The sequence below is a fragment of the Staurois parvus genome, unplaced genomic scaffold (genome assembly GCF_062004578.1).
Source record: "Staurois parvus isolate SC_StPar_1 unplaced genomic scaffold, SC_StPar_1.0 ptg000017l, whole genome shotgun sequence".
In the NCBI taxonomy this organism is placed as follows: domain Eukaryota; kingdom Metazoa; phylum Chordata; class Amphibia; order Anura; family Ranidae; genus Staurois; species Staurois parvus.
The window spans coordinates 18,443,274-18,455,275 of record NW_028317813.1 but is presented as its reverse complement, the minus strand read 5'-3'; the positions used below and the strand labels follow the sequence as shown (position 1 = coordinate 18,455,275).

General features: G+C 39.3%; 1 protein-coding gene across 4 annotated transcripts in view; it reads left to right on the top strand.

Moving 5' to 3' along the window:
* The window catches only part of STAT6 (signal transducer and activator of transcription 6), a 270,518-nt gene that overhangs the window by 166,391 nt on the left and 92,125 nt on the right, over positions 1-12,002 (top strand). For all 4 annotated transcript variants that reach the window (XM_089681115.1, XM_089681099.1, XM_089681103.1 and 1 more), the window contains one exon: positions 5,887-6,031. In XM_089681115.1, the coding sequence (XP_089537241.1) occupies positions 5,904-6,031 (128 nt within the window). In that variant the 5' untranslated portion in view covers positions 5,887-5,903. The remainder of the gene's footprint in view (positions 1-5,886; positions 6,032-12,002) is intronic.

Sequence of the window (12,002 nt, the reverse complement as noted above, 5' to 3'; positions counted from 1 at the left end):
TAGAATAAAATTGCCAACATTTTGAAAAATTAGTTGAATTATTTTTGTATTATGTTGATTAACTCTTCTACCCTCTTGATAAATCTTTCCCCACCCCTCAAATGGCTTGTTAACTCTTGTCTGACCCACTATACACATATCAAGCCCAAATGAAACACACGCAGTCACTAACCGTAAGCAAGTCTTTCATTGTGTTCCAAACATCAAAATATATTATATAGTTTTCACTTTGTTCAGAAGCAACTTGTTCGGTTAACATTATATATATCATTATGTGAAATAATATTGTACATAGATGTTTTCCAGGGTTATTTGCTGGCAAACATCACCTTTTCTAATGTTTTGGAAAATAATCAAAAGTAGTCTTAGAGAATATCTGGCATTAGTTGATGCTAGGAGAATCTAATGGTTTATGCAAAGGCCCTTATTTAAATTACGATTAGCAATTATTGGGCAGATTCTAGGATCAAAGAAACTAGGTCAGTGCTTCTAACAGTTATTAATTGCTTACACTTGTTAGGATTATTTATATGTATGCCAGGACATATGTGAGAAATTACCCACTAGGATGAGGATACTTTCCGAGAAAATATGATTACAGAGAACAAAATCTAAATGGCATTACAGAAAAGACAAGCACTGGATAAGCGAAACTCTCAATGTCCTCTGCATAAATATAAGTATGCCGATAGTGATGGTAGTACATAATTTACATGTATCTCTAGCTAAATGTTTTTTGTTTTTTTTTTAGTAGGAAGGTTTAGAACCACTGTTGGGTTGTTTAGTGCTGTTTGTGCCTGTGCTGGGGAAAAATTACCATATATGCCCACTGTCCTTAGGACAAATATGATGGAAATCATAAAATGTAACAGTGACCAGAAAAGAAGGTGAGGGGGAATCTTCCAATCGGGACACCTATTCCAGTGACAACTGTCAAAAAGGGGATCTACCAGCACTTTGGAGAGATTTTACTAGTTGTGTCTCCAGGACATCATTGACATCTTTTCAATGGGACATAGGCAACAGGAGTTTAACTAATTCTAAAAAAATGACTTTTTTTGGGCTAGAGATTTACTGTAAGGTATTTGTTAAAAAAAATGTTGATATCATAACACAGAAGTTACATTTAGGTTAAACTGGTATTCTCATCTAATCAATTGCAGAGCCTAAACAAAAAAAAAATAGGGCTTCTCCTCATAATTGCAGAGAAATTGCATGTCTCTTCTGCAATAAAGAGCCTGGCTGCTCGCAGTCTTTAAAATTAGGACTTTAGTTCTGCTTTAATACATTGCAACTGTTGATAAAATCAGGAAAAAAAGCAAAGAGATGGCAAAGCAGTAGTCACTATTATTACCTTCAGCTGATCCTTTCCCCTTACAGACAGTCATGATTTGCACTGTCTCTCTGTATGGAGGTCATCTTTGTGGAGGAGCAGGACCTTTCTTCCTAAAGTTTCCCCATGATGACGGGTGGGAAATTATCAAGAAGCAGTGTGAGAGGTGCAGAAAATACGGATCCATAGAACTGATGGACCAAAAGAAGGGGAAGCCTTCCACTGCAGCTTTTTCTCCAACAAAGAGGACAGTGATTGGCACAATAGTGACCGCTCCAAATCTCACGGGACTAGCAATCAAAGGCACAGTGGCTCTCACACTGTAAATATACCACTATGGGTCCTAGACATACGGAGTACACTACTATTTTTTAGGAGGAATTTAAGACAAAAAGTAAAATTTTCAGCACTTATGCACAATTTGAAACTCAGATGTTCCCCTTAAGATAGTATATCATGGCAACATGGCCACTGATAGTGGGGTACAGGCAGTCCTCTTGTATTAGGCCACATCAGGTCGGTAGGTCAACCTGGCAGGGGTTGCCTTGGGCTTTCTCCTCTTAGCTGAGTGTAGTAACCCTTAAACCCTTCAATATTTCCAATCAGTGCCCATGAGGAGTCCCCTGAGGCTGAAAGCCAGCAGGCAATCTTAGGGATCAGCAACTTCTCCTCAGGTGGGTGAAAGTAGTAGGAGATGTTGCCTCCTCCCCTTCTCGTACAGCAGCCACTTTACCTCAGTCCTCATGTACCCTCAACAGGTCATGTTTCCAGGATTTCTTTCACCTTGCGCAGGTGTAAGCCGTGTACCGGGGTGGGCTCCCCAGGATACAGTGCAGTCACAAACGAGGAAAGAAACCCCAACACCAGCTTTTGCCACAACAGAATTTTACTTAGATGTGGCAAGTAAACACAACCACAAATGCTGGAAACATACAATAAATTTACATACACCCAGCCCAAAGGCTGAGACCCTTGTGCTGCACCTTCTGATGGATGAAGGTAGAAAGTGAAGTAATTTACCTACTGGCGGGCACACATAAGCTGCCACACCTTACCTGTTATTACCCTAAAAGAGCAGGATACAGTGTATGGGTGTATGGTATGGGCTGGCCTGTGGTGCAGCACAACAGCTTACAATCTTACACAAATTTACAGTATTCCCTCTGCCATAACTGGTCCTGTAGCACATGTCTGAGTATTCTTTCTGAGCAAAACACCAGTCTGGCTTGAGTTTGTAGGATTTTATCAGCTCTCCAATGTGAAATGTCACTTGTGGAGTCCTTCCAGTAATCAGTAACAACACTTGTGGCCTGACACAAACAGAGACCCTAACTAACTAACTATAGGCCTGGACTCAGTCTCAAGGCGCCAACACTGAAATGAGGTGCGTGCACGTTCTTACCAACCCGGATCTGCTTTGCATCCGCTGGTGACTCTGAACAGAACAAATGTCTCTCCAACAAGCATGCGGTCTCACCGTATATGTTGCTTAGTTCCTGTGCTCTCATCAGCCTTCCTGGCAGCAATCTCATCAGCATTCCTGGCAGCAATCTCATCAGCTTCACTCAGCTGCAGCTCTGGTTACTCAGGGACGCTTTCACACCTGGATGTTATCAGATTCTCAGCTCACACGGCCCCTTATTCACCATGTTCCAAAACATGGCGTCTCTCTCTCCTTCCTGTTCTCTCTAACTCTGTGTGCAAAAAAACTCCACCTCTTCATGAATATACAAATATCTATGCAGTCTGAGGCTGTGTTAGAAAAACAGTGACATCTTGTGGCTAAACTGCAGAATGTCAGTCAAAACATTAATTTACTTCCACCCAAACAGTGTTCAAACAATGAGATCTGTTTCCCCATCTCACGCAGGTGCTTCAAATCAATGTTAATGGCTTGATATTTATGAGAGTAATTTTATCTAAAGGAAATTCCCAAAACATGGCCTGCATTTGAGGACTAAGGTCAGAAACCATTATTCTGGGTGATCCTCTTTGCAGAAGAAATCCAAAGTGTGAAGCTGCTGAAGATTAGGTGACACTGAGGAAGATGGAGTCTCCCACCTCAAGCTATGCAGTAAGAAGCTGAGAGGGAGGGAAAGGTTATACCTCTGCAGGAATTCCCTCTATCAGGAACAGAGTTAGTGCATAAAAAAACAAACAGCAGCAGTGGCAGAATAAAAAAAGGATAAATCACATTAAAATAACATGTTTAAAGTGCTATTAAATCCAAAACCAAAAAAGTAATATATCGCAGCTTACCAATCATTAGATATGGATGAAGGAGCACAGGGGCACTTTTGGACATCAGCATTGTCAGTCTGGGGGGAGGAAAGTGCTTTTTGCACTAGCAGATTTAGATACAGTAATAAATTGAAGCCACAACCCAGCTACCTAGCTTTTAAGGCAGTTACGGTAATATTTTTTCCCTTTTGGTATAAAGGTTTTACATGAATAAATAAAATCTGACCATTGTAAGCACCCCTGTCAGTAGTAAATAGTTTGTCTCAACCCTGTAACTGCTACATCTGCAGAACAGATTGCTCTGTTCAAATACAGACTTACTGGCCAGATGATTAGGTGAAAATAAAGGAAAGTTTATAAAATGAAAACGAATGCAGCCTTCATATCTAAGAAATGGTAAGTTGCAATATAATAAATATTCGCTTTTGGCTTTAATACCGCTTTAATAAAACTATAAACTATATGGCAAATCATTTGATGCATTAAAAAAGCCAACTGGACGTTTAAGGCAGGTACATAATTAACACTCAAAGCCCAGCATTTGTAGTGTATGTTTTTAATAATGCAATGTGACAAAAAAACCTTACGCGATACTATGAATCAAATAAAAATAACAAAAAGTGATATAAGTAGCTGCTACAGCACCAAACCCCTGTCTCATAAATGGGCAAGTACAAAATATAAAACTATATTATATGTAATATATGTCTGCACAGATATTATACACACATATATATATATATATATATATAGTTTTATATTTTGTATGTTCTTAATATACAACAGAAGTGAATAATGGAAAAGTCCAATTAAATATATTATCTCACCCATCTTCATAAAAGTATACTGATGGTGACTTTGAAATTTGCAAAATCAGTTTAAATTTGATTTCATTTGTTGATTTTTTTTCTTTGCCAATAGTTTTTATTGTTTTTCTAGATAACTGTGATGCACATATATATACAACACAGCCTGAGAACTTACAGCTGATTTACACAGTTTGCAGTTGTTTACAAAATGTTTGCAATTGTCAACAATATGCATATATGTAAAAAGAGGAAGAACCAGCTGTTGCTATCATAAACAGCATGTCCTTGTCATATAGCATTTTGTTGATTTTTTTTGTAATATTATTTTTTAGTTCTACAAAATAGTAATAAAGAGCTGAAGATTGTACTTGCTTTGCACTACACCTGGTCATGTTTCCCTCCTCTGTGGACTAGCACACACATGGTTCTAGGTCATAGTAAACAGAGCTGTCTCTCTGGTTGATTGATCTTTCTTTCACAGCCATGGGGAGGAGGGGGGGGGGGATGACAGGCCCTGGCAAGTAGGCTGTACAGGGAGCAATTATATGTTTTCATGCAAATAAAAAATAGATTATAATTACCTGCTCTGTGCAACAATATTGCACAAAAAAAGTCTCCTACCCCTTCGTTAGCAATCCCCCACTGGTGCTCTCCCATCCTTCTTCTTACAAGTGTCCCCATAGCCGGCCATGTGCTATGGGGGCATCCGTGTGGGCGCACTCACAGTGTGGCTCAGTCACGCTCCCCTCTCACTCCTCATAGGGTTTGACTGACAGCAGCAGCAGCCATTGGCTCCTGCTGTAGTCTGAGAGCAGGAAGAGGGGAGAATAGTCCTGCAGCTGGTCACAGAGCTGGATCTATAGAGGACTCAGGTAAGTGTTTGGGAGAGGGATGCAATAACATAAAAAACACCTACACTTTAGAACCATTTTAGGAGTTTTTATGCTTTCCATTTCATAATAATGTAAGCTGTAATGATATGCATTAACTGTCATACAGTCTAATATGACATATATGTAAAGGTGGATTTTTTTTTTTTGGATAAAGTAGGGAAGGGTTAGACCCTTTGTCAAGTTTCTATTGCTGTTTGTGTCCCTGCTGGGGAGATTCACCACTCTTTTTACCATTGTAACTGATAAAAAATGGGAGCAAATTCTTAATTTTCACCAAACAAAATATGGCAGTAAATCTTCTAGTGGGGACCCATCTAATGATGCCAACTGTCTAAGATACTAATACCCCCTCACTTTGTTAAGTGAATGTAAAATGTCCTCAATGGGGCACATACAGCAAAAAAATAACTTTCAAGGGATTAACCCTTCCCTACTCTATTAAAAACAAATACAAGGTTTGGTTGTACATACAGCTTAACTATCCAGTTATAAATAAAGTGTGTCTAATTTTGTTACAGAATTTTCCTTTGTTAAATGTCCTGCCTATTACAGCCATAAACACTTAAATTATGACTTTATACTTTACTTACATTAATATTTTTTTTTTCAGTGTGTACACTTGCAGATATGTCCAAAGGCCCTTCTGTTTGGAGTTATGTGATGAAAATGCCTCCAGAGCATTTCCAAAATGTGTATGGAGATTTTCCCCAGAAGGTGAGGCAGTACCTTGGTGAATGGTTGGAGAGTCAGCCTTGGTGAGTATCCCACCATGACATATAAAATATATTACAAACACAGATTTAGATGACCTTATACTGCATTTTAATTGACAGATTTTAAAACAATGGCAACAGTAATATGGATTGTGTATCCAATGGTCAATTGCATGGTTTCTATAACCACTCAGCGCTGAGCGTACACAAATATGTGACCTCACTGTGCTGGGCTTTTATCCTTGGGGCTGCATATTTGCACTTATGTCTTTGTGCTGGGAGCAACCCGCTTACTGAGAGCTCTGGGTCCCATATTCATGATCAGGGTCACCTGATCGCTTTGATAGCTTCTAATTGGCTATCACAGTGATCAGTCACTGGGAAACCCGCCCGCATGTTTTTCTCTCGGAATGGAGCAGAGAGAAAAAAAAACTATGAAAAAAAAAACAATAATAATAGTAATAATTTTTTTTTCAATTTCTAGATCAAGGTTTGAGCTAGGTCAGTGCCAGGGTTAGTGTTTGGGTCAAGGTCAGGGTCAAAGGTCAATGTCAGAGGTCAAGGTCAGTATTTTTTTTTTATTAATTAGTATCAGTGTCATTAAGCGTCAGGGTGTTATAGGTAGGATAAAAAAAAGCAAAATGCGCATGAATGTTTCTGAGCTGTACTATGGGTGCAAACAGCTAACATACATATATATGGTATCACTGTGATTGTCAGCAGCAGGAGAATTTATCTTGTGTTGTTCTTTGGTGGTAGGTTATGGTAGTAGCAAGAAATATTCAGTTAGATTTAAAAGGTCTTTTTACTATTTTGGGCCAATTTTCCGTTAATAACAAAAAACAAAATCAGGAGATAGCTGCTACCATTTACCACCAAATGAAAGCCCAAATTGTGCTGAAAAAAACAAGGTACAATCCACCTGGATGCACAAAGTAGTTGTGATGATATGTATGGCTTTACTAACACATGTCAAAGTTGAAAAATTGTGCTTAGAAATTAATATTTGTTTTACCCTTAGGCGTGAAGGAGATAAAATATCTTGGTATTGGCTGGTAAAAAAAATACACAGAAAAAGGAACAGCAGCAGTAAACCTTGAACATGCAATTTCTAAAATATACAACAAATAAGGCAGATTTATCATTTAAACCAACATAAGCTGTGCATCAATCATATTATTTGAATCAATCATTGTCAATTTGTCATATTATGATATTGCTGGTAAAAATGTACTGAAAATAAACAACATCAAACCTAAAACATGCAATTTCTAACATATACATAGAATAAAGTAGAATTCAAAACTTAAAGGAAACGTATAGCCAAAGCTCTTTGACCCATTTTTAGCCAACAGCGGGCTAAACCTAAAGACTTTACATTCGGGACTGGCCGGGACCGGCATCTGGCTCTGCCTTGAGAGCCTGTGCCAGCCCCTCCTGCCCTCTTCACAACCCAGCTCTCCAGTGAGTACTGGAGGGGCAGAGCAGAGCAGAGAGCTGGAGACTGACAGTCACTGCTCTCTGCTCAGACAGTAGGGGAGAAGCGAGTGATCAATGGTGTTTGATTGCTCAGTTCTCAGGGTAGAGTCGGTGGGTGACAGCTGCTGCTGGAGTCGGTGCTGCAGCCATCTAGGTGAGGTATGATTTTATTTTTTTTTTTTATTCCCATACTTCTCTTAACATTAATTGTGCATTAATCATATTATAAAGAAATGCGCACACTATAAATTAAAGTGTGTTTGAAGGAAAACTTTTATGTAGATTTGGATAGAGTAGGGGAGAATTAGAACCACTATAAAGTCCCCACTATTGTCTCTGTCTCTGTCAGGGAGATTTAACCTCTCTGTTTGTCCTGGTGACCATTGTCAATTGAACTAAAAGTCGGAGAAGGTCTAAAATTTTGGGTTGTTACTGGAACAAGAATAGAGCAAAAATTTTTCAGTGGAGAGTCTGGAGACACATTAACTATGTAGAGATTTCCTCTCATTTCCTCTAGCAACTCCAGGACAGCAAGTAAAGGCAAATCTCCTCAATGGGATGCACATAGCATAAAATAATCTGACAGTGGTTTTAACCCTTCCCTGCCTGTTCACCCCAGTGGGCACATGTTGGTGCTTGTTTTTTTCCCCTTGTATTCTAACTTTATTTATTAAACATATACTTCATTTAAGGCAATAGTAAACTACCCAAATAAATTTGCAAAAAAATGTCCCCTGCAAAATAATGTCATAATGTGCTAGTATGCATCACATAGTAGCACATTATGAAAGACTTACCTTAGAACAAAGCACTCCAGTGGTGTGCTGTCACTGCTGACATGGCTTCCATCTTCACGCAGTTTGTCTCCTGGGTTCATGGGCTTCAGCTGTTTAACTGACGAAGCCATGATGACATCACTCCCGCTCATGCATGTGGATGGATGGATGTGGCACGGCTCTCTCAGTGGATGGTACGACATTCATTGAGAGCGCAGTGCGCATGTGTCGGTGACTTCACCGGCTGTAACTTTAGTAAATACCTCCTAAACAGTGCCCGTTTAGGAGATAACTACTGTTCCTACAGGTAAGCCTTATTTTGTGCTTACCTGTAGGTACATCTAAACAAGGTAGGCTTTACTACCACTTTAACTTTTACGCAACGCAATGTGTTGGTGTGAACTCAGTCAATAGGTCATAAGGACAAACAAATAAAATGGTGCTGCGCTAATATCAATAGTACTAAGGACACAATAATTCGAAGAGTGGGGAGACAGAAAAAATAACCCCAAAACAGAGGTGATAAGTATAAAGGCCTGAATCCAGACCTAATTAGGTGCAATATCAACTGTGACAAAGACACATAATCAGCAAGTTAACATAAATAATACGTAAAAATGTAAAGGCCTGAACCCAGACCAAACTAAGTGCAATATAGATTGTGATGAAATACAATGTGAACAATAGTCAACAAGTGAACATAAATAATGTATTCAATATAATTGGACTAACACATGCTAAATAAAAGTGCACAAAAAGCACTGCAAAGAAAACTGTGCCAAAATCAAATGGTAAAAAATATGTGCAAAACTAATCATACAAGGTGCATGAAACTATAAATGCATTATAAATCATACATAAAAATGTAAAGGCCTGAAACCAGACCAAACTAAGTGCAATATGGATTGTGATGAAAACAACGTGCACAATAATCAACAGGGGAACATAAATGATGTATTCAACATAATATGTCCTAAATAAAAGGGCACAAACAGCACCGTGCAAAGAAAACTGTGACGAAATCAAAAAGCAAAAAAAATGTGCAAAACTAATCATACAAGGTGCATGAAACTAAAAATGCATCTTATAATCAGGATTGATGCCAGTGAAAAACCCACAGTGGAAATAAACGTGCATCAATAAGCACAAAGAGGAATTAAAGCAACATTACATATAATAAATAATTAAGTGATCATCAAATCGGCATAAAGGAACACTCCCATAGTGTAGTATTTTTTCTATCCCATGGACTGACCCAACAGCAGCAAAGAGGCAAGCATAGCACCCTATACACCTCCTGCTGCCAGTTTCCATCTCCCTAAAGATCCTGTTGATATCATCTGGAAGTCTGCACCTTCTTCCTCTCCTCCAGCAGACTGGACAGATTGATTTGAACACATATGTGGCCAATCGCATCCCACCTCTCTTCTTTCTTCACTGAGCTGGCCAAGGGGCTACACACTCCCTCCACTAAATGGTCTCCAAAGAAACAGAATTTGTAATTACAAGGAAATCCATGCACAACTTAATGGGGCCCTGGTTTTTTAGGTGGCCCATTGGAGCGGCTCTAGTGGGCAAGATCTTCTGCTGTATGTAACGCAAACAAAAGTGGCAGTAACTTTCAGCCTCCACCTTTATGCAAGGCCAGTATAATCAGACTCTGACTAGGTTGAAAGTTCTCTCTGATACCAGGTGACCATGTTCATTATGAAAAGCCACTTATACTGCATTCCTGTGTTTCAGGAAGAATCACCAGCAAGAGCTCCTCTATAAATCAATCCATTAGAGAGATGCAACAATTTCCAGTCCATATGAATCCACCTGACCCTCTCTTGAGATTCAGTCTGCAAAGCCCTGGCTAGTGACTTTGTAGAGCTTTCAGAGTTAGCTGACAAAGCGGGTCTGTGGATTTATCTTTCATTTAAATCCTGTGTAGTAAAAATGTATAGGCCTTCATCGTTCACTCGAGTCAGATTGCAGTAGATTCTGTTCTTCTGAAGCTTCAGCGTTATAAGACCTTCGAGACAGGGCGTCAGCATTTCTGTTCCCATCTATGTCCTGTCTTGCCCAACTTGGCTGTGGTGAGAATGATTTTTGTCTATCTTCCTCTCTTAGTTCTTTACAGTCATCCATTTCAGGGCCAAAAATTGCAACTTGTGTGTAAGATAGCAATCAATCAAATCACACCACACTGCACTGCATGTGAATCACAATGCATTCCTGTGTGATTCCTGCTGTGAACTGTCCCTAAATTGAGAAACATTTTGTAGGATTTTTAAATCAATGCTGTAAAAATATTTATATACTTATTACATACAAATATAAAATCAGATATTTTAGTGTTGATTAAACTGCAATACAACCCAAATTAATAATAATAAAAACTCCAAGGAAATAATGAAAAAATAATAAATAAAAACACTAAATTCAAAGTAAAGAATAAAAAACGGTATCTAATTTTATTTTTCAAAATTTTAAAATCACATTACTATATAAATAAATAAATTTACCAAAAACAAAAACAGACCCTGTCACTATGACATGAGGCATTTACACTAATAACAAGAAATTTAAAAAAAGGGGGGGGGGGCAGGGAACTCACAGGTGGAGTATCCCTAACAGCTGGCACCTCAGTTTTATACAGGTGGACAAGGCCCTTCTAAAACATTCTAAGAGGTCATCCGACCTTTCCTCAACCTATAGGAAAGGTCACTTGATCTTTTCCTCACATGTCTTCCTTCACAGGTACATGTGCAGGTATGGGAAGCCTGGAATCTCCTGTTGCTGAAACGATGCCATGAAGGAAAAGGGGCCTTGAAACAGGCACCCCCTTTTTTCCCCTTGTGTTCTTTATTATTTAGGTGTGCTCCCAAACTGAAAATAGCAAACATTTTGTCCTATCTGGAGACAAGTAGGAATCTCCCTATTTATATGAGATTGTTTTGTTCCCAAGAACTTTTAACCACATGCCGCCCAGCCACTGTAGAAATACGGTGGCAGGGCGGCACGGCTGGGCAAAACCACATTTTAAAACGTGTGTTTTTAAAACAGATAGGGGGCGCGCGCGAGGCCGATCACGGCCGCGGATGTCAGTCGCCAGGTCACAGCCGGTCGTTACCGGCTATGTTCCGGCAATTAGCGGCAATCAGTGACAGAGATCACAGCTGCAGTAGCTGTGCTTTCTGTCAGTTCCCTGACAGCTCCTGACACACTGATCAGGACAGAAGAGTTTATCTGTCCCGATCAGTGGTGTTACCTGCAGTACACACCCCGCCCCCTAGTAAAACACTTCCCTCACACAGTTAACCCTTTCACTGAATAATAAAGTTAACCCCTTCCTCCCCAGTGCCATTAGTACAGTGTCAGTGTTTTTTTTTTGCACTGATCACTGCATTGATGTCACTGGGGTTGTCAGTGACCCCAAGTCAGTTCCCCCCCAGTGTCAGAATGTCCGCCGCAGTCCCGCAGTCACGCCATAAGTTGCTGATCGCCGCCATAAGTCACTGATCGCAGCCATAAGTCGCTGATCGCCACCATTATTAGTATAAAAAAAAATTTAAAATCCCAGTATCTTTCCCGCCATTTGTAAACGCTATAACTTTCACGTAAACCAATTAATTTACACGTACTGGGGTTTTTCGTAGCAAAGACATGTCGCAGAATGCATTTTGGCAGAAATTTATGACTAAATTTGATTTTTAAATTTTTTTTTACGGGACATGTTTTATAGCAAAAAGTCCAAAATATTGTTTTTTTTC